This window comes from Echeneis naucrates, chromosome 1 (assembly GCF_900963305.1).
Source record: "Echeneis naucrates chromosome 1, fEcheNa1.1, whole genome shotgun sequence".
NCBI lineage: Eukaryota > Metazoa > Chordata > Actinopteri > Carangiformes > Echeneidae > Echeneis > Echeneis naucrates.
Window position 1 is genome coordinate 12,296,644 of NC_042511.1, and position 23,781 is coordinate 12,320,424.

Genomic DNA, 23,781 nt, shown 5'->3' on the forward strand with positions numbered 1-23,781 from the left:
ATATATATATATAATCATATGAACACTCCTCTGATTTCCACCCAAACTGTTCTGTTGTCAGGTCACAAAGGACATGCTGTGTCAGAACTACTCTCTGAGCACATAGTCTAGTCGGTGAGTTTGTTTCTGCACACAGGAAGGAACTAAACTCACATAAAATTTGTGTCAGGAACTGCATGCTCACTTAACCAAGTTTACTTCGGCTTTCCTGCCATGTAAATTCATAAAGGCTATAACGTATAACAATGTCAATAAAAGTCAATGAAAAAATGGACTTGTTTAAAAAGCACCAGAAAGAAATACCCCAAGAACTCCACTGTGGGTCAAAAATCTGCCACCAGGGTCAAGCACAGTCAAAAAAAAAAAAAAAAAAAGTTGCAAATACTGCTTGCTGTTGTGACACACTGTTGTGAAAGTTTCCATTTAATTACATCGTTATAAAGGGGAAGTACAGTGAACCACAGCACAGGACAGCATAGAAACAGAAAAATGCATGGTACCTGCCATTATAATCACCACAGCAATGAACCACAATAAAGGCAGCAAAAGGGTGCGTGGTGGCCTTAACAATGGCGACCCTGTTTGGGCTAGATCTTCAACCTGCTGAAGTGGTGGCCACTAATAATTTCTTTTGTATTTGTAACACACTTCACATTTTAAAACAATCTCAAAGTGCTACAGGGAGGGGCATCGAAAAAAGGCACAGACGAGTTATTAACATCCTCATAAAAGACACGAACACTATAAAAGGTAGATAAAAGCAATAAGCAAAAAAAGAAAGAGATAAAAATAGCGACCATATAAACATTAAAAGCATGGTGGATTAAAGAGTGAAGGAACTCCAAAGAAAAGCTTTATGCCCCTTTTTAAAGCTGTCAACAGTCTGCAGAATCCTGAGATAGTTTGGAGGGGGGGCCCGCCTGAGGTTAAATGATTAACGGTGACGAATTCAGCGCGTGTTATTTTCACTTAAAACACTCTCTGAATTAGCCTTCAACAGAGATGTCTGGCTGTGTTAACAATGGTAACTGGAGCACATACGTTCTTGCCACAATTATTAAACCATCACACACTGAGGTCTTGGCTCCACACACCCACGTCTGTGCAGTTTTAGATTAGCTTGGACTCAGACAGAGTCAGACAATCCCAAGGTGACAGCAGCAGAGCAACCCGCTCTGCACTTCAAAAATGTTCTTCAGAAACTGCTGTGTTTTGGCAAAATCCCGTCCTATCTGCTGTCTCTGACTTCCTCTGCTGATTGTGCACTTACAGGTACAACGTAACAGGTCATCTTTGTCCAATTTCAGGCTCAGCTACAGCATGCAGCCTTTTCTTGGCACAACTGATTACACAACATTATCAGTTATCAGGGTGGACACTCACATCATTATCATTACAGGCACCCAGGTAACGCAAAACAGAGTGGTAACACTGGAAAACATATAATAGTAGGTCAGAGAGTCAGATTTCTTTAACCACAGCTGCTGCTTTGACTATTTCACCTGATCTTTCTTCAACTAAAACCCAACAGGAACCTCAGGTCCTGTGTTTTTTTTTGTTTTTTTTTAAACCAACTTCACAGAAAATTCCAGGGAGTCCCTTTTCTTAAAACGAGAAACCAGAAAAAGAGAATTGATGACTAGCAAGAAAAACCATGGTTTTTTTCAGTCCATGCAGTGAAAAATATCAGAGTCTCAGTTTAAAGCAAACTTGTTATCTGTTACCAAAATCTGCTGTTGCGGTCATCGGAAACATACAAAAGAGTCCAGATAAGAAATGAAACACACATCTGCTCCTTCTGTAAGTTTGCACATTGTTGTGCTACCACATTCTCACAGATGGTCTCAACATCCCGCTGACACTCAATTCAAGCTAAAAAAAAACAGCAATCTGCTCATTGGAGTCTCCATGTGACTTCAGACAGTCATCAGCACTGAGGTCAGCAGCGTCATTACCGCGCTGACGATGGCAGCTGCTAATAAGAGTGTCAGTTCAGGCAGGTGGAGGCATGAGAGTGACTCATCTGGTGATGCATAATCCCCACAGTCAGAAAAGGTGGATGCAAGTTAAAAGAATGGAGTGTGTGTGGAAAGGTAAAGTGAGCGTTACTTGCATTGGTGCAGTCACGGCAGCAATTTATAGTCAATTAACTTCTGCATTTTGACGTCAGGCGGAGTTGTGAAGCTCCAACGAGGAGATTGCACACAGCTGACGAAGTTCACTGCTGAGAAAAGGTTGAGCGGGTGTTGCTGGAAGTTGTACGTGAAGAGTTTGCAGCAAGAGGGAAACAAAGTTCAGGTTTGGAGGATGTCAAGAAGAAAGATAATTGCCATCAAACAGGATAAAATAAGCTTTTAGAGCAGCGGCTGTCGGTGAGCAAAAGTGTTGGCGGGGACTCTTTCAACAGTGCGGCGGGTACATGTGGAAACTCTCTCTCCAAATCATCTTCTTCACATTTTAGTCAACCAGAAAGTGATGTTAGTGTCTTTGGTTGGATATGATTGTGTGTTTCAACTTTTTACAGGTTTGTTGAACTTCTCTAAATGTCTAAATGAACTGTCCCGATGAGTAAAGAGTGTTGTAGTTGCATATGAACAAAATTCAGGGAGGAAATTTAAGCTCTGTGAAAGCACCCAACGCTGGAGCTCATCTCTACAAGGGGCAGCAGCCGCTGTGAAACACGGTCATTATACAGTTACTTTGGTTGTGCACTCTGTGGGAAGGGGATCACCTGATCAACACAAGGGCTTTGCGTCAGCAGCGGTCAAATATCATTTCAAAACGGCTGTACCTGGCAATCTTTCTCGGTTGTAAACCAAACACCCTAGTGACTCATTTGAGTAAGCTTGCTGTTACTACAAACAGACAGATATGTGGAACATATAAGTTGCTGTCTTTATTAAATAATGCTGTTTGGTTTGCATTTAGTGGCAGAACCCACTCCAGAGAAGATTTGTAATAAATTGTGCAAGTAATAAGAGGTTGTACATCGTCTCTGAGTACCTGGGGCAAATAGAAGATTGTGTTTGTTTTCCAAGATCAAGCTAGAAGATAAAATCCCCATTCTTGTTCGCAGATATGGTAAAATAATCTGACTAACACTGCTAGTTTTAGTTTTTGAGTTATATTTATATTAAAAGTGCAAATATCAACTGTATTTTCTCATATAACATTTTTCTTACTCAAAAGAGAAATGCCTCACAGACATCTTCCCAGTTGGCGGAGACGTCTGCTGGCCTCGTCCTCTGTCAACAGCACCAGAAGCACGACATGATAACATGCTTTACCTCCGCCGCCGATTGAATTCTGGTAAAATGGCTCATTTCCAGGGCATTGATCCCTTCCTTAATGAACAGACGCCGCGGAGCCTTCCCTATCAAGACTCCTAGTTTTTCATTAATAGCGGTGAAACTCAAACTAACAGAGAGAAGAGATAACCTGGCTTCCAGCATATCTGCTTCCACATATATCACAGGAAGAATCGTACTAAGATGGTCCATCAGAAGCAGCGGTAGATTAAATGGCGAGCCGTGTGCGTCACAGATTTGACTTTCAGGAGACAGGAAATTACCTTCTGATCTATCCTTTTACCTTTTTACCAAGCAAACTGGATTTTTACAACATGAAAACAAACACAAGACGATGATTTACTCGCGGCCCAAGTGGCCGGCAAAGCAGCAAAAACAAATTATCCCTGACAATTTTCCACCATATCTGACAAGTCACAACTGTCTTCATGCCGCAGTTGCCATTTAGATCCTATTCTCTCTTCCGACTGACAATAGACCGAGTGGCTCGTGATGATTTAAGTGCATTACTCATTTAGACCTTCATGTGTTGTCAAAACGTATGTCAAAGGCAGAGGAGGAAAATAGGTGAAAGAGAAGGAGGGAAAATAATGACAGGTCATTATTGGGAAATGGAGGCTATTTGTCTCATAATGATTAAGAGGAAAATATATTTTTATGCCTTATGCATCATTAGTTGTTGTCACCGTTGCCATCCACATGTTCCATGTGAAGGATTTCTAGTCTTTTTTTGCATCAAATTTTTTCCTACTTCCACCAAAGAATAATAATAAGAAGCTCTTGGAGAATATGTCTGGACTTGTTTAAGCTGTATCAGGGGGCAGAGAGAGAAGCGACAATGTAGAAAGAACAAAATGATTGGAGGTAAATGCAAAAATGCTCATCCTGGTAAATTAAGGCTGCAAACCAGTTTTGTAAAAGTGGCATAAAAGAAAGAAATTTCATTCAGCAGTACATCACCAAGACCAATTTTTCATAGTGTTAATGTGGAATTTGCCTTTCATTTTGAACGCTCTATGCTGCCGGTCCTTTCAGTCTTCCTCAGTAATCAGGGTATATGTGCACAGTGTTCTTTTGTAGAAACAGAGATGACAGTGAGAGGATTCTCCCCGGAGATATTTCCATCTGATTCTCCACTGCTGTGTTTCTGCGGATCTGTGTCTGTGTGTGGAGGATCCTGTCCATAGTCTGTGACGGACCCTTGTTGCTCATCATTTCCTCATGAGTGACTAAGGAATCGGCTTTATTTTTCACCACCATGACTCATCCTCAGCATTCGGATCGCCGTCCTATTGACTGTCACTGAGTATTGGTTGGAAGAAAAGGTTATTGTTTCTGATGCTTGTTACATGGTACTGTTCTTACCGGCCCATGTTTCCTGCCTCCTCCAAAAGATGAATGGGCGTGTTTGGAAACAGTGTCACTTCCACAACTGAGTTTCAATATCAGTGTCTATCATGACATTTTCTTTTTATATGGCCCAAAAATCACCGGGCTCAATGGTTTCTTCAGGATCTACCTCTTAGCCTCATAATACTAAAAATATATAATCATAATTACTTCTTAAATGTGGCTGTACCTATATTCTGTATACAAATTCTGATATATTTCAAGTAGCTTGCAAAAATATAAATAAAAAAAAAAAGAAAAACTGTGGAAGTAATGACCGTTGTCAGGTGATATTGACCCCAAGCCTGGAAAAATATAACTGGGTGTTATTAGTCAGCTGCCAAGCAGCCAATGACTAAAACTGCAGTGAATAAAGCAGCTGGTGACACTCAGCTGGGAAAATGGGACTACAGTGCTCCACCTGAACTGACTCTGAACCATTACTTAGTCTGAAATAATCCACGAAAGGCTGCTCAGGCCATTGTTAGCGACACTGAAATCTTCTGACAAGAAAATCGCTCACATCTGTCATCAAACTGCTCATATAGCAAACACAAGGGCCCACACAGCCTAACCCTAACCCTAACCCTAACCCAGCCAGCCTGTCTGAAGCACAAGGACGTTTCCGATGATTTCACCATGAACAGTCAATTTTACCGTTGATTTGCCGAACCTCAGGCCCCAACTTTCACATCTGGCCAACACCACATACAGTACCTCATGAGCGTGTGACGGCCAGCTCACTGAACTACTTTATCTACTCTCATCTTTAAACGCTGAACTGGTTTTGATAAAATCGAAAATAGAATTATTGATTTCGTTTCCATTAACCAAATATTTAAAGAGAGTAGTCCTGTTGTATTTGTTTACGCTATTCAAATAGATTGAGATGTTGGAAATTACAATCCCTAAAACAGTTAAAATTGTAACATTTATATTTGACATTATTTTGTTTATTGTCTCGATTTTTGTAATGAAATCTTGATAACGTTCACCTGAAGCGAATATAATGGCCTAATTAGTGACGACTCTAGTTGCCATTACATGAAGAAATAGGGTTGGCGAAATGATGTCTGGCTGTTTGAATGAGCAGGCCGGCCAATGATGAAGTCGAATCCCCAGCCTGCACACACATACAGCCCCTCTCTCCTTCAGCTCCAGCATCTCTGACCCACATATCTGCCTGCTCTGAGATTAATGTTGTTTTTTCATTGATGACGGCAGCGAGCCTGCACTCACAAAGAGATCTTCACACAACTCCACCACCCAACAGACACAAAAACACGAATACTCACTCCTTGCATGATTGCAGGTGGCAAAGGTAGACAACAGCCATTCTGAGGTATGTTTATATCATTATGTTTAAAAAAGAACAGAGACCTGATGGATTCCTAGTGGCGCAAAATATTATTCATCTATGAATTAAATTGATGAATGATTATTTGCATGTTGGTTCACTCATGTGACTCATTTCATTTTACTACAGAAGCGCTTGGTACAAACCTCCTGGCACTTGCTGGAACAAATGAACTTTCCTCCCACTGACATTTGCAAACACTCCCAACTCTGTTTTCACTGAACATGTTGTGCCATTGAGATTAGCAGGTGCAAACCTGTCATCAGTTTCATTGCATCAGCTGTACATGTCCAGGATCTGTCGAGGCTGAATCTGGTTTGTTTTGAACACTGTCCACAGCCCACATTACTGAAGAGTGCATCATTTCACACTATTCTGTGTGGGTATGGTAATGGGCAGCAGGTCAATGAGGCTTTTTTTTTTTTTTTTTTCAACAAATTGTAACCACAGCACAATCACATACACTTTGGCACCAACGTGAATAGCTGCCTATGTATCCACGCTGCAGATGTCACCAACATTATCATAGACCTGAAGTTGTTTCTGACTACCTGACCAATGTCAATAAAATCACAGTAACCTCACACAACACGGTATTGGCCTTGTGAATACAATATCTCAGTAACATCTTGAGGGAATCTATTCAAATTTGACACAAACATCTGCTTTGCGAGAATTTACATGGTAAGTATTATGAAAATAACTACAAAGCTGGTTTCGGCAATACACCTAACATTTGAATGTCTTGCCTGTAAATGTTTCATATTCGAGCGCTATATATTCTAGACTCCATCCATTTCACTATCAACCCCATACTAGCCACATTTATAGAAAGGCCTGTAAAGGTAATAATCTGGAGGGCATTAATCAGCCTCTCAACCTGATTAAGATTTACAATCTTGGACTTGGTCACAGTTTTTTATTCTGTATCTTTGCTACAGCCCCCCGCCCCACACAAACAAAGACCATCCTTATCAAGAAGGAGCGGCGGTTATCCATTGGGGTTCAAAAGGAATTTTTCATTTTCCTGTACCCTCAAACAACCAAACTCGTCTCCCTGAGTCATTTGGTTAAGGTGGCAGCCTGGGGAGTTTAAGCCAATATAAGAAGGAAAATAGAAGACCAACCTCCCACATCCTTCCCTCCCTCTGCCACTGATTGGGGGAAGTTAGATGAAGACAGGCAACATGAGTCACCAGCCCAGCCCCAGCACAGCCCAACTGAGAGGTTGTTAAAGGATGATAAAGAAAGAGGAAATGCTAGAACCCAGCTAACTAGCGACATAAACCCATGTCCATTCCCAGTGAACTGAATCATATTAGTTTCAACACATCCAGCATGAGAAAAGGCCAATGACTGCTGTCATGTTGTACCAGTTATGGCTCGAACAGCCTGGAGTGAGAGAGAACCAGAAATGCAGAGCCTAAAGACCTGGAAAGAGAAACTGACGTTTAAAATTCTTTTTCAACATTAAAAGAAAATTAGAAAAAAAAAAAGTCAGCAAAAAGGAAAAAAGGAAGACTTTCATCGTATACATGGTCAGTGTGACCTCGTCATCCGACTCAATTTAAGTGTGCAATACCGACACCCGTTAAATAATGTGTGTTGACTGTAAACTGACTGTCTTTTATCCTTTTGGGCTAAATTCTCACCTCTGGCATGCTGAGAAACAGAGAAAATCCTAAATTTATGTAAGCAAAATCGATCTATCAACAGAAAGTACACTTGACCGTTTGAATGGCTTGATTTTATAACATTATAACATTGTAACGGTGTGGTGTGGGGGGGGGGGGGGGCACTAACTTTGCAATGTTATGCTAATGTGTGTTTACTGATCCTGTACATCTGTGTGTGTGTTTACAGAATGATTGTGATAGTTATGAGTGGACTTCCAATATGTGTACTCTCCAGTTCCCACCCACTCCCAGAGCACCTATTTATCTTATCTATTCTTTTACATCTTTCCATCCCTGCTTCAGTTTTTCCATCCAGTGAGCGGAAGAGCATCTCTGTGTGTGTGTGTGTGTGTGTGTGTGTGTGTTGGATGTGATTAAAGCATAGCAGTGCAATCTGTAAGGTCCCAGAGAATTTAACACCAGCTGAGTAGATTTGGCTTTGTGCCTCCCACACAGGTGATGAGAGGGGACGACAGAGCGCGGGGAAACAGGCTGGACGACAGGGGATGAGAGAAGAGGATGGAACTGAAACACAGACAGTGGGAGAGGTGGGAGGGTGACTCTTAAGTTCCGGTCTTTAATTTTTTATTTATTTATTTTTTTTCAATCCCTTATCTCGGTGCATCTGTGCGGGGGAGGGTTTCTGAAATGGTTTTCCATGAAGGTCACAAACTGTTTGTTTCCACGATGAGCCACAGTCCTATTGCCAAGTCTATTGTGTTTCGATTTTGCAGTAAATCCCCAGCTTGTTTGTAATTTCCCAGAGGAATAAAGTCCACATTTGCATGTCTGAACACTTATTTCTAAGATGCTACTTATGTAACTGCTTGTTCAAAACATTGTATTTGCTGCTTTATAATACCTTTATTTTTCTCTATATTGTGGTTGAATCTTTAATATACAAAGCCTCCCTTTACCCAACCAGGATCATTTTTCAGCTTATTGAAATTTTAATTCAGTTTTTAAGGATTTTGGGCTGTTCAGATGGTGAGTCACATTAATATCTTAGATATGTTGTAAACTGCCAGGAACTTATGATACTGATGTGACATTGTGTGTGCTGTCCCCCGAAGGCTTAAATGTGTTATTTACTGGCTCTTCAAAGGAATATTAACACCAGCTATACGTCAGTGCTGCTGTTGTTATTCATCCTCTGGCTTCCATCTGCCTTCTCTTCTATGACCCACTGTGCCCAGCGGAAGTGAAGACAGTTAAAAATATAATGATGCGTAATAAACATGCGTATATAAATATATATTTTGAGGGCAAAGTCAGAGAGGAAGGCACAGCTTTGCAGAGGCCTGATTATGTATAATGCTGAGAAAGTGTTAGAAAAATGCAAATCAAGACGACGAAGTGTGATTCAGCTTCACTGTATACTCCCGTCTAAGGCCATGTGTCTTTCTGCATGTCACTGAAAGGAAGAGAGAACCAATAAAAAACAGAAAAAAACAAAAAAAAAAACAAAAAACAAACAAACAAACAAAACACCTGTGACACCATAATACCAGAGAAATATGTCATACGCAGCAATGATTACCAACTTGATTATTTTTAGATGTGGTTTAATACACTTTGAGCGAGGCCGTCGAAAACGGTGTGCTTGACTATGTTTTTCGTGACTTTATTGAATGTTTATCACAGCTAAAACGTGCCAAAATATGTCCAAAAAATGGACGGACACTGCAGGTAAAGTACAGCAAGTTTATGTACTGTAGATAAACTACAGCGTCTATTCTTTGGACAACAGTGGAGCAGCGTGGCACGGAGATTAGTTATATTAGGCTTTGCATGAACAGACTAATACTCATGAATATATGTCTGTTCTTGTCAGTTAATTTGTTGAACATGAAGTATAAAATTCATCCAACTTCAGCGTTTAATTCTCTTGGCTGCTTGTTCAGTGTTTAAACTATTCATTACTGACATTTCAAGAAACAGTTTCAGAGCTCAGTGCCAACAAACTATCAGTCTTGCACTACTTGCAGAGCACATAAGGCCAAATATCCTCATTGACAGTTTGAGAAAGGAAATGGCTCTTATCTGCCATGATGTAGTTCACAAAAATGAAACTTAATATCAGGGATACAGGGGATGTCTTCATGATACACTGAGTTTTGATGGAAGCATTTCAGGGAGTCACTTTTGAGATACAAGAGAAGAGTGGTGAGCATCGGCTCCACTGTCGTCTGCCCTTGTTTTCGCAGATCTGCATGCACACTTGTGTTATTTTAAGAGATGCAATAAACGTGGGCTCATCTAAGAAATCCTCCTGCAAAAACCAGGTCATGTTGTGATTCATAGCACAGTGCAGTGCAGAATGTGGAGTTACAGCATCCTGACAGCCGGATACGCTGTGTGTTTTGTGGAGCATCTTGACAAAAAATAAAAACATGAGCGTAATGGGGAAAAAAATCAAAAAAACAAAAAAAGGCTTTATACAGTATTTCGTGAGAGTTAACCAAAAAAACCTCAAGCTCCACAATGAATTCCACTTCTTTAGTAATAACAACAACAAGACAAGCCCAATTTGTCTCTACCTGAGATTACAACTGTTTTTACACAAGAGAAATTTCATCTGACTCATCAACACTCTTTCTTTTGAAGCTATTGGGAAGAGGGAAAGGATAACATCTCTTCTGTTCTGTCTGATCTTCTTATCTGCTTAACACACACACACAATTAACTTCTTGCCCAAGAGTTTGCCTGGCTTGAAGAGTCATGACATGACAGTGAACAGTGGGTGGAAACTGGGGGTGAGTCAAGCATCTGAAGCATTCGTGTGTGTGTTGAGCATGTGTCATCTGATCCATCATATCATGACTTGTAACAAGAAATACCAAGCATTCTTGCCTCATATTGAATCTGGCAGCCACAGGTTGACTGGGCCATTGGATGTAATATGATTGCAGTGTGTGATTACTCATGATGCTGATGTGTGTTCGCATCACAAACTGCATAAACAAGAACCAACATGTGACAACATGTCATCAGCATTGATTTCCATATTGAGAAACCCATTATGGTGACACTTCTAATAGTTATCTATCTATTTTTTTTAACTTTTAATTAATGGTTAGAAATGGGAGAAAATCAGTTTACTTCATCATTATCGAAACTGGGAGTCTAAATGTAGAGAATCTAGAGTCAGTGAAAACACGTGAGTTTGTTTATGGCATGGCAAATATCGGAAAGAGGGGAGTTTCAATTCCATAGGGAGGGAAATAAAACAGGCCAAACCAGACGGAGGTGGGGGAGCAAAATCATGTGGCAATAGTCACAATAATGTCAATGATAAATAATCTTTTTCATTTGGAGAATTTGACTCATTAATTATGTTTTCTTTAGACATATTACAACTGTCCCTGTACCCAGGAATCAAACCCAGAGGCAATGGTGCGAACCACTGATCCACTCTGCCGTCCCATACTAATACAACCTAATTTTGATGTTGCTCAGGCAAACCGGTGTGGAGTAGAGCAGGTCCCAAAGAGAAGAGGAAGCTAGTTGTGGAGCAGGTTCGTAGACAGGAGGAAATATTAAGAGGTGCGAGGGCAGTGGCTCAGGCTAAGCAGGGACAGTGGTTGAACTGGGAAGGTGTAGAGAAGAAAAAGCTTAGTTGGAAAGAGCCGTGGAGTATGGAGGAAAGTAGGATTAGATTTTTGATAGGGGCAACATATGATGTTTTGCCAACTCCCCAGAACCCAGAACTCTGGGTAAATGGAGACCCGGTATGTTCGTTGTGTTCAGGTGCTGCAACTCTAAAGCACATCTTGTCAGGTTGTAAGGTTAGTCTCTCACAAGGCCGATATACGTGGCGACATAACCAGGTTTTAAAAAGCTTAGCTGCAGGCATTGAAGATATACGGAGGCAGGCAGTTTTAGGAGGGTCTAAGACAAAGAGAGTTGCAATACAGTTTTGTGCAGGAAGGAGGGAAAGTTAATAAGATAATAAGGAAGCAAGGCAGTTTAGAGGATACTAGTGACTGGGAGATGCAGGTAGATTTAGGAGGAAAGCTTGTTGTTACCCAGGAAATAGCCTACACAAAGCTAAGGCCTGATATAGTTTTGTGGTCTAGGAGTAGAAAGAAAGTATATTTCATAGAGCTTACTGTGTCATGGGAGGATTTAGTTGAAGAAGCATATGAAAGGAAAAAGCTCAGGTATGCAGATTTAGGTAAGGATGCTGAGCAGCGAGGATGGAAGGTTAGGATTTGTCCAGTGGAAGTAGGATGTAGAGGGTTTGTAGCAAGATCTGCTGTTGCTTTGTTGAGGGAGTTAGGAGGAAGGGGACAGAGTGTGAGGAAAATAGTGAAGGAAATGTCAGATGAGGCAGCAAGATCTAGTCAGTGGATTTGGGTTAGAAGACGTAATAGTAGCTGGGGGCACAGCAGGGGGAGCTCTTAAGATAGACAGACTCTAGGGAGAAGCAGAGGAAGAAATCCAGGAAGGGGAAGTGTATTTAAGTGGGGGTGTGGCCTGTTTGAGCCTCTTTGCCACCATGCGGTTAGTCCAGGTGAGTTGGCCTGTGTTGGTGCGTTGATTTTACTTGAATATAGGATTGTTTAGATGAGGTTAGTCGCTGAATCTGCTAGTGTAGCTTGTACTGCCTCCACCTCCTGCACCCTCTATACTCTCATGCCCCCTACCCGAACCAGGGTCTGTATCCCATCCCTACTTTTATCTCCACCTCTTCTATTTCTCCCCCCTACCCGAACCAGGGTCTGTATCCCCACCCCCCTTTCACTGGTGCCGTTGGTCAGAGGTCAGAGTAGCTGACAGTCGTGCTGTTTGAGATGGCTGTCTTTGTGTGAGGAGCGGTGATGGCTGGCATTAGGGGGTGACTCTGGGACGCCAGTGTTCACGGTCTAGCCTTCTGGAGGTGTTGTGGGCCTAACTGGACGAAACACCGGTGAAAGGAGGTTCCCACCTGATGACCCCAAAGACATGATAGCTATTACCGCTCACTGGCCTAGTTGGATATTATCTGTAGGGAACATAGAGCAGGGTGAAAGTTTGTTGCTAGGAAGGTGATCACTGAGTCTGATTAATTTTTTGTCGCACAAGTTTCTTGTGTTTCTCTAAAAAATAAATAAAAAGTTCATTTTAATGACTTTCTCTCTAATTTCTTAAGCACTGCAAACTATTAATTGTTTTTCTGCCCTGTAGCTCCATCTCTGAGTCAGTTTTTGTGTCCAAGTGGCATTCCAGTCGGTACTCATTGGTCAGCTGAGATGAGATGAGTAATGTGGGTCTTATTAGGAAACAGCATCATCATCTGGAGGCACTGTCAGAAAACCAGGAAGCACCTGTGGGGCTTAGCGGGGAGCAGTGGTGAGCAGGGGTATGCGTCCCTGCGAAGGCGGCCTATTGTGTTAGAGAGCTTTTTATAAGTCACATGGAAAAAGGGAGATTCTGGACAGGAAGTGACTTGACGCACTCACATACCGTACTAACAGAGTTTGGCCAACAGTCATTGTTTGGTGCAAGTAAAAAGTCTGCCGAGAGAAGGATTCTATCGACAAATAATGTAAACAAGACACATGCAGCGAGTGAGTCAGCCTCTTATCAAACATCACGGTAAATTAATCTCTATAAACAACTAAACACCTTCAACAAAAAATTGCAGGCTTGGGTCAAGAACAGGACAAATTAGGACTCTAAAAATAGTATGTTTAAAAAAAATATCCATGGCTCAGTATCAAAAACAAATGGATCAGTTTTCAACAATGAAACAAAAACAACAAAAAAAAAACATCAATCAGAGAAAGTGACTTTTCTCCAATCGGAGCCAGTGACCTGCTGGCCACTGGCAGTCCAGCAGCCAGCAGCATTAACTTCATTGCCAGTGAAGGTATTTGTGCAAATGCTCTGTGAGATTGAGGATTTTCAATTGTCTTAATTGTTCTTCTGCTTTTAAAGCAATTAAACACTACATTAGTCCCGATAATAGACTTCTACATGTTGTACATGTTGATGGGTTAGAGATGAAGGATGTTCTTTAACAGCGTTTCCCTTCCCTATAGGCTCCCACATGGTCCCCTCTGTCCCACTACTGATCATGCTGCACAACAACAGAAGCCAGTGCAGGGACAGGCACATTCTTCAGTTTCACAGATGACACAGTTGTTGTCAGTTTCATTCATTAAAATGAGTCATCACGTGGGCCTGCCAGAATTTTTGCATAGCATTGTGATGATCCCTGTCTCAGATTTAGCATTTCCAAAACAAAACTTACGGTTTGGCCAGTCACTTCAGGAATCTGTGTAATAAATAAGCATGACCCATTACACTACTGACCTGATGGCATCACAACATGAATGACACACATTGTGAAAATTCATTGTCATACACAGTCACAGCTTAGCAGTCGGGTAATTCAAAGGCTCTGCGTCAGCTGGATTGTGGCTGGCTTTAAAAACCACCTACCTGCTTCCTAAATACCAGACAGCGTTGTGCTGAAGCAATCTTGTTAGGGAGATGTGCACTGACGTGAGAGGGAAGGAGGAGAGGACAGAGACCAGAAGAGAGACAAACAAGCAAACAGAGATAGAGTATCAAGAAAACAAAGATGTTTGAGTGAGAGGCCAGTGACCACACATCTTGTTTAATGGGCTCCTCTCGGTTCACAGTTGTTATCTACAGCTGACACAAACCCCATAATGAAATGAGCATTTGGAAACGGATGGTGGGCCTCCCCGCTCATCAGCCGTGATGTCACAAGCCCAGATTAGACTGAACCATATGGCACACTGCCTGTTGTCCCTCTAATCCTCGGCAGCCACTATCTATCTACCTGCCTATCTCTGTTTTTCCTCTCTCTCACCGAGTCAGTCCAATCAGACTATGCAGCAGCCAGGCACAATGCCACAAAATGGGTCTTATCATGAACAAAGAAAATCCCTATATCATTTGTTTTTTTTTTTTTGTCTGCTATCTGTGACATCTGTGTCTGTGACTGGAGCTTTAACTTGTGTCTGTCGGTCCATTTGTTCATCAGTGCCCTGATTCTCTTTCTGTCGCTGTTTTGCTCTCATTATAAAACCCACGCATTCATGTAGCAGACACAACATGATGCCACACATATTTGTGGGGGGAGCATTCAAAAACTCTTGTTTACACATCTACTAAACATGACCAGCCTGATGCAACTTGCACTTGCCACACACCATAGGTGATAGAAACACAGAAGTACAGGTGCTGGCTCAGAGAATTAGGTCACAGAAACAGTCAGCTCATCTGGTTAGATCATTATTATGTTCTGCCGTTGCCTCCAAGATATATCATTTTCATGAGTGAAATTTGCATTTGCAGTAAAGTTTGAATTACCATGATACAAAGGAAATGGACAATGAGTAAAAATAGTGTGCAGCAATGGTTGCTTGCCAGTTATGTAATCTAGTGTTGTCAATTAGCTCCTGTTTTTATCCTTTGACAAAGTGTGATCAGTTTTTCTTTGTTTTTTTGTTGTTGTTCTGTTGGCTGTAGCTTTTATTGCCTCTTATGTGTGTTTTCAACACTTTTTTATGTTGGAGTGTATGCATGACTGTATTATCATTCTATTGTGCAATGATTTTTTTTCTGAGTGTTAAAAAAACTATGATTGGGTTCAGCCGAATTATGGACTGCAGTCGGTGGTTACATATTGAAATACAAATGAATGGAACTAAGGGGCCAAACACAGCCTTGAGCTCAGAGTTAGGATCGATTGCCTGTCATGTGAGCCAAGGGACTGTGACGTTTAAACCTGTTAATTCATCTGGGGGATTAGGCTTACAGGCTGAGGGATATTAAACAGGTTCACTGGGCTATACATGAAACTAATCTGAAGTTGGATGTTGCTTTTGTCAGCTCCCAGATGCTGATCTCTCTGCCCATATTACATGTAGAGCATGAAAGATAAGTCACAAGAGACTTTAACAGAAGAATCACCTTTAGGGATTTACAGTTGGTGTGGTACTTATTTATGATGAGCATGTGATAAACATTTTCTTTTTGCCACTCAACCAATGTTAATGTTAGGCTACATTTTCTAAGACATGTAGTGTGTTAATGCCTCCATGACAGCTCGGTGTTATAACAGTCATTCTGTTTAAAATAACTCTAAAATATTTCTAAATCGTTTCCCTTAAGTGTATTTGTTTGTATGTGTTCCTGTCAGTGTAGTGCAGGGCTTAATGTAAGAAAAAACCCGAGCCTGAATTTTTTCCTGGGGTTGCAATAGTAAACAATTCTTCTTAATTCTTTTTCTAAATACAAAATAGGAAATAAATAACCAAAAGGCTTGTCATCTCTGCCCCTGTCTTCTGTCCACACCCAGTGCCACTTACTTTAAGTCCTTTGTCTATTAGGATGTCTTCTCCTGGCTTCATAAATTTAGCCTCCATCATCTCCAACAGTGACTTTGATGAAGAAAAAAAAAAAAAAAAAACGCCAGCTTGGATGCTTCGTTCTAAAACTTGGAACCAACAATTACAGGTAATAATATCGCCACGATGTATAATGTAGAATGAGCCAATCATTATGGAGAAATAATCTAGGTAGGATGAGGATTATAAATCGTGGCCATATTCATACCTGGAACACACACAGAGGTGTGTTACAAAAACAATTACAATCAAAAACAATGAACAGTACACTACAGCAAAAGTAGCGAGTAACAAGTGTATCAATAGAAATGTAGTGGAGTAAAAAGTACAATATTTGTCCTTCAAATGTAGAGAAGAGAAAGTAAAAGTATCCCCCAAAAATAATACTCGAGTAAAGTACAGATTCTTAAAAACTCTACTTAAGTAGAGCACTCAAGTAAATGTACTTCATGACTGTCCACCCTGCTGATTGGTTAGTGATGTTTGGTTGAGAGGGAAAGCTACGTTACTCTCATTTTACTGATAGGCGAACTGAACCGACTGCTCAAACAGGACAATATTCGGCATCAACAGGTTTGTTTATAGTACTTTAAGCCCTGGTAGTGTGGCACCTAATAAATAAGTTTATGATGGCCTATAAAGCGTAATTGTATGACCGTAAGTAGCTAGTCAATTTGTTACACATAAAACAGTGATTAAGAAAATTCAGAAATATAATAAACAAACCAAAAAAAATCAATTAAACTCTAATGGTGCAATATTGTTTACAATTTTGGGCTCTGGTTGGATTTACACATTTGTGGACAAAGTACACATCTCCAGTACTTGAGTCCAAGTACAGATCCTCTCAGTCAAATGTTACTCAAATAAAAGTGAAAATAGCTAAGTTTCATTATGACTTAAATAAAAGTACAGGAGTACTTGCATTTATACAATTATTTTATAAAATTTGATAAAATAATGAAGTGAATGAATTAATTTGAACTTAAAATTGTTGAATAAGAAGCAAATCCTATAGAAACAAACTTAAACTGGCAAAAGCACCAACACCTATCTTGTTGTATTTTTATTTAAAAGTAAACTACACCGGTTCAAAGTCCAAAGGCTAAATAAAATAAGCTGTAATAGACATCTTCGCCTACCTGCACAGGCCATGACTGTCAACATTACAGGAGACAGCTACGGCAACCGCATGAACCAAGAGATGCGCATAAACAGAGTATATGAAATAATCTAAGGAAATAATGAAATGTGGTGAAGTCAAAAGTACAATATTTGCCTTTCAAATGTAGTGGAGTAAAAGTACAAAGTCTCCAAAAAATAAATCACTCAACTCCAGATCCTCCATGTGCTTCAGTACAGTACTAACGCAAATTTACCTAGTTACTGTCCCCCACTGGATTTGAAGTAACTGCGTGATTTCTCGCAAGAACATCCTCAGTGAAACATTACGTCATTTTTTTTTTTTTATTATTATTTATTTTTTGTAGTTTGCGGTGTATTCGTTTTCGATGATGAGTGAATTTGAATTGCGACCCGAAACTGAGACGCTGGCAGGTGTGGGTGTATGGGTGCCGGCGGAGGACACACTGTGAGTAATAGCTGAATCAAACACACAACACACAGCGGTGTGACGGTGTGTAGTCTCTGTTCACCGGGACCGGGGGCGGAGTCGCAGCCCAGTCATAGCTGTGGGCGGGCCTTCTTCGCTGAGATCACACCTCGCCAGTGTCCATATGTGGTTCTTGACGTCACGCACCGGAGGTCCCATTCACATAAAACCGATGGGCCGGAATCCCCTCGGAGGAAATGTAGGCGCGGACGCGGACGGGGCTCTACTCTCGCCCGTATCCACCGTTCAGGTGTAATCCCGGCTCATTCTTTAGGCAATAACAACAACTCCTCGGGGTCAACATGAAGGTAACCAGCATAGACTGCCGGCGTCTGAGGAAGCTCATCAGGAAGGAGTGCGGGAGCTGCCTTATTGTGGATTGCCGGCCGTATTTCTCGTTCACGAACTCCAACATCAAAGGTTCCGTCAATGTCAACCTCAACTCAGTGGTGGTCCGGAGGTCCCGGGGGGGCCCGGTGCCTCTGCAGTTTGTCATCCCGGACGAGAGAGCCCTCTTTCGCCTTCGGGAGGGGAGCATATCGGCTATCGTAGCTTTGGATGACCGGACGTCCCACTGGCAAAAGCTGAAAAAGGACAGTGTAGCACAAATAGTAATAAACACCCTGTCACATCTAACGAGCGGAGCAAACATCTGTTTCCTCAAAGGTGAGAGAGTTTGGTAAAGACAGTTACAAGATAGTTGAACAGTTTGCGTAAGATCATTACTATTTCTAAGAAAGCCCCCACGGCGGGATAAAGGGGCACTTTTTTGTCTTTTAATTCAGATGACGAAATCGTATTATGTAGTCAAAGGTTACTTCACTTACTCTTTATCTGTGGTTGGTTCACACAATACTATACTTATTTCATTCACATGGTATGATATGCCGTTCAATGTAAAAAGGCTGACTTCAATTATTTAATACACATTAAGCTTGTTGTAATTACATCATTCGTGTAGCTTTTTTAGTGATATTATTTTATCACACGTAGCGTTACATAAAGCATTTTGTTTAATTTTTGTCCTTTATTTTGTCCCTTTCACTTGTTCTCAGAACAGCCAATATTTTTTTCTTTTTGCTCTAACTTGAAATGTCGTGCGTCAACGGGGCGGATGAGTCAGTGCTGAAGAAACGCGGTCAGAATTAGTGGTGCAATCGTGTATATTTCACGATGTTTCATTGATAAGAGAGAGGAAAAGCAAAAGGAAAATCGAACCCCCATTCAAACCAATTTCCTTGAGCTGAATAAATCCCTCCGGGTTAGTGATAATGTGTTGAAACGCTTCCATTTCCGTCTGTCACCTTCTGCGTCCTCAGGATGTTGGCCTAAAAGGATTATCGGTACCTCAAGTGCGGGCTCCCTAATTAATTGCTTATAATCAGGTTATACAGATTATAATCCGCTGTTAAAACTGTTTCATAAACGATGTCATTTCACAAGACTTGTATGTTTGTGTCAGGGGGCTGAATGTGGTATTATTCTAAGCGTATTTAGCAGACTGTTGTGTTCCCTCGTTTTGCTCAGGAGGATATGAGAACTTCCACTCTGAATACCCTGAACTTTGCACTGAGGTGAAAACCATCGACCAGAGCGGAACTGAAACCGAGAGAAAAGTCAACACCCACAGTGAGAGGCTTTCTCGCCACAAACCAGATTATGATCAGGTATAGAAACACCCTTCATTTAAATTCTGTACTTCCCATACTTTCTCTCATGCAACCACAGGAAAGTCATCTAAAGCCACCCCCCTCCCTTTTTTTCTTTTTAACCCCCCCCCCCCCCAAAAAAAAAAAAAAAAAACTCCAAAAACAAACATAAAAAATGACATCAGAGAGACTTATTTTACATCCGACCATCAAAAAAATTCATATATTCTCTGACCTTCACTGCTCTCCAGCCATTTTTAAACACACACCATTCAGTGATGCCCATCTGACATCAGGACCCCACATACACAAATACAGTCTTCCATCTCTGATCTTTCTTCAATAGAAAGGATGCATCTGCTACACACTTCATGACTCACATAATTGCTTCAGCAGCATATACCCGTGTATGTTTTGTCTGTATAGGAAGACAATGTTCTGCTTGCAGGTGATGGGTGTTATGGCTCTGGCCATGGGCTCATTTTCGAAGAGATGCTTTAAGGATAGCTCAAACAGATGCATCAACACTCATAGGGTCCCATGTTATGTCTTTTTAGTATGTCCTGTATGTTCTAGTCCTTATCTTCTTGTTTCACATCTCTTGTTTTGCCCTTTCTCCTCCTCCTCTCATTCTCAGGGTAAACCTGTAGAGATCCTGCCTTTCCTCTACCTCGGTAGTGCCTACCATGCCTCCAGACAGGACTATCTCAGTGACCTTCACATCACGGCCTTGCTCAACGTATCACGCAGGGACCTGCAGCCAGCCAAGGGCCACTATGACTACAAGTGGATCCCAGTGGAGGACAGCCACATGGCTGACATCAGTTCCCACTTCCAGGAGGCCATAGAGTTCATTGGTGAGTTAAAGTGAATGAATGTTGTGTTTGTCGCTCTGTTGGGGAAACAATTTTCTGGTGCACCGGTTTGCATTTTGAGGTTTCTGTCAGGGTGGTGACTTCTGTTTTGTCATCTAGCAGCTGATTCATTTGGTTTAAACTAAAATAGTTCACTCAGTCAGACCTACTACAGTGAGAAATAAATACACCACCAGTAAGATGGAGTCCTTTCCAAGAATAACACCAACCTTACCATGTATATATTTATAGTGCAGCATCGTCTCAAGGAGTCTAAAGTATACTGGAACTGAGCTAGAGAAACACATATATATAGGTGTGTTTATTTCTGAACTAAGTCTTCAAATAAGCCCCTTCATCGCTTCCCCTCACTCACAGCCACTCACAAATCAAGGGCTGTAATCAGTTTAACTTGATTACCTGCCTTCAATGAAGTTCCCCACCCCTCCTCACCCCAATCCACCATCTCGACATATCCAGCCTGTCTGTTTTCATTCAGGATCTACACACTTCCCCCCTTTCCTCCCTCCCTTCCCTGTCTCACCTTGAAAAAGACGCTCCTATGCCGTCACTGCCTCCCAGGCCTAATCTCAGTGGCTTACTCTCCCGGGTGTGGCCAGTCAGTGTCACAACAGGGTGAGTTGTCTGTGTTTAGAGATGGTGGAGTGCAGAAGGCCAGGGGCTGAGTGACACACACACACAGTTGTTTATAATAGAGCGGGATGAAGGATAAACGCTAGCTGAGTGGCACAAAAAGAAAGCACAGGTGCTTGCAGGCAGCAATCGTTGATTTACCTGAGGCCAGCAGAACAGTGGATATGTGGAAGTATAAGTGTGTGTGTGTGGGAGGAGAGAGGTGCTGGATAATAGCAGCAGCAGCAGCAGCAGCAGCAGCAGTAAGAGATGTACACAATGTGCTGTTGGCTATTTATAGAAACGCATAACAAAGGACAAAGCGCAGCCCACGAGCAGCTTGGCTGACCTGTATTGGGTGGCTGCTATTGTTGGTATTGTGCATTGTTTGGGGATGCAGCCTACATTTCAGGTGACATTGAGTAAGCCTTTCTGTTACATAAGGTAGCGCATTGTTCCAGGGTCAGGTTTAGCCTAAATTTGGGGAAGGTCTTTCAAAATTCATCAGCCACAAAGCCTCATTGAGCTGTGGATGGCCGCCAAACAAAATGAATCACTAATAAGTAACCCTTCTGGCAGTTATAGAGCTGGGGAGGTGAAAATGAATATTATTGACTTCTGGGATGAAAAAAGCTACTGGAGCATGTCATGAGAGCTCCAGTCAATTAGACTGCACCACTCAAAGATGGTATTCAAAACACCCACTGATATTCTAACTCTTGTGGCTCCCAGGAACAGACAGAAGTGCCCCCCCAATATTGCAAATTAATAGAGAGAGAGTTAGATGTGTGTGGTGATTTGGGGGAGTGAGTGAAATGTCTGTGCGTAGCTAAAGCTTACACACGACATAAACAGAAAAATAAATGTATGGGAAATGCATCAGCTACGGGAATGAAAAACGTTTTGAAATATATGAGAAGCAACACCAACACAGGGATTTTTGTCTGGACATAACAGTATACAGTTAAGGATGGAGAAGTATTGCAGCTGTAACACACATCTCACCGCCACAGTGAACTCTGCAGTAGCCAGCGCCTCCAGTGTTGAGTAGGAGAAAAAGAGTCAGTACAGCTCTCACTCACCAGTCTGTCCATATCCTAATGCAGTTTTTCTGTGTGTGTGTGTGTGTGTGTGTGTGTATGTTAAAAAGACCCTGGATAGGAGGTGCAAAAAAGAGTTCAAATTAGTTATCCATGGGAGTAGCTTAATCATTATATTGTTAAAACACAGTGTTAATATGCAATCTACAAAAGTACCTGTTGAGTCAGTACAACATTTCAGTTAAAGTTATTCATTTTTGAAGTAGATAAACTGTTCTTACTGATTAATTTGATGTGAATTTGATTCTGTGCAATAATTTTTCTGATGATCACTGAAAAGACCCAAGAGCTATTCCCCGTCTCAGGTCAGATCGTTAATGCTGCCTTGTCCCCTCCTATTTCCAGATCATGTGAAGCAATCAGGGGGAAAAGTCCTGGTCCACTGTGAAGCAGGCATCTCACGCTCACCTACCATCTGCATGGCCTACATCATGCGGACGCAGCAGTTACAGTTAGATGCCGCCTTCGACATTATCAAACAACGACGGGCGGTCATCTCACCCAACTTCAGTTTCATGGGTCAGCTGCTGCAGTTTGAATCAGAGGTCCTCTCCATGGCTCCGGCTCACACTGCCACACCTGAACCAGCCACACCCTGCGTCCCTGAATCTGCCTCCTTTTTTGCCAACGACTTCTCCACCACCTTCAACACCAAAAACTTTGAGCCATCCGTTATCACCCTCCCTACCTCTTACCTGCAGTCCCCAGTCCATCACCAGTTCAAACTGAGCCCAATAACTGCACTGCCTTAAAATGAACTGTGACTGCTTGTAGTCTTACTTGAAAAAATAAAATAAAAATGAATGCTCTCTGTGTGCCTGGTGTTGAAACCAGCAGGGCAGGTAAACTGGAGATCCGCAGCAGAAAAAGAATCATGACAGTGCTCTGCTCATTGGACTTGAGGCCCATGAAATAAATGGGCTGAAGGAAGTATTGATGCTGTTTTCCTGCCTTCTGAAATGCAGACAACACAGCACAGTGATAAACTGCAATACATGCCTTAGGTTGATATTATGAATTATTTGCCTATTCCCAAATAGTCATGCATTTAGCCTAATTTATTTGAAAATTCCGGTCTGATTTTTTTTTTTCAATAATGTGGATGTTAATGTGTTTAGTAAATGTTTTCACCACAAAATGAAATAAAGTTGTTGTCATGCAATCACTTTTGCAGTGTTGGTCAATCTGTATCTGAGAGGTCAAAGGGGAATGCAACTCGACCAGTTACAGCACATGTAGTAATGTTGAGCAGAACGCGAGGGGAAAACATTTCCATTTTCTGCCTTGTCGGGACAGAACCGCTCACGACAGAAGATACAACAGTGACACCTGCAGTGACTTTGAGTTGTCTTAATGAGCAAATGTCGCCGAGCCGTCTTCTCTCAGCAGCGAGCCTTTTTTTTCTGCCCAGCTGTTGCAACCTGGTGCAGACTTTGAAAAGCTTCTGATTCTGCCACACACAGGTCTGAAGCTTCTCTGACAAAGGCACAACCAAAGGAAAAATTATATTTTCACATTTCATTTCAAACATGAGGGGAATCATATAGGTTCTTAACTAGAGAACGACGGTTTTGTGGATTAACAGCCGCAGGTTCTTCGGGAATTTAGTTCAAATGAAGGTTTCGACTTTTCTGTGTTTGGCGCCTAGACGGCAGCTCGCTGGCCTGTGCCAACTCCACAATTAGGGAGGGAAAGATAGAGCAAACGTGTCAAACATGTTGTTCACTATCACACTCGCAGAAACCAATGGGCCATAATGCTACAACGCACTTTCATATATTCACCTTAGTTTAAATTCACCTAATTTATATTACCCGAGTAAATTGTTTCTTAT

The 23,781-nt window shown here is 41.6% G+C and overlaps 1 protein-coding gene across 1 annotated transcript; it reads left to right on the forward strand.

Annotated features, from left to right (window-relative positions):
• Nucleotides 1-17,916: 17,916 nt before the first annotated feature.
• On the forward strand, nt 17,917-23,089 carry dusp5 (dual specificity phosphatase 5). The gene is made up of 4 exons (XM_029504646.1): nt 17,917-18,377; nt 19,239-19,378; nt 19,998-20,217; nt 22,293-23,089. The coding sequence occupies exons 1-4, from the start codon at nt 18,014-18,016 to the stop codon at nt 22,697-22,699; spliced, it is 1,131 nt and encodes a 376-aa protein (XP_029360506.1). The 5' UTR covers nt 17,917-18,013; the 3' UTR covers nt 22,700-23,089.
• Nucleotides 23,090-23,781: the final 692 nt, after the last annotated feature.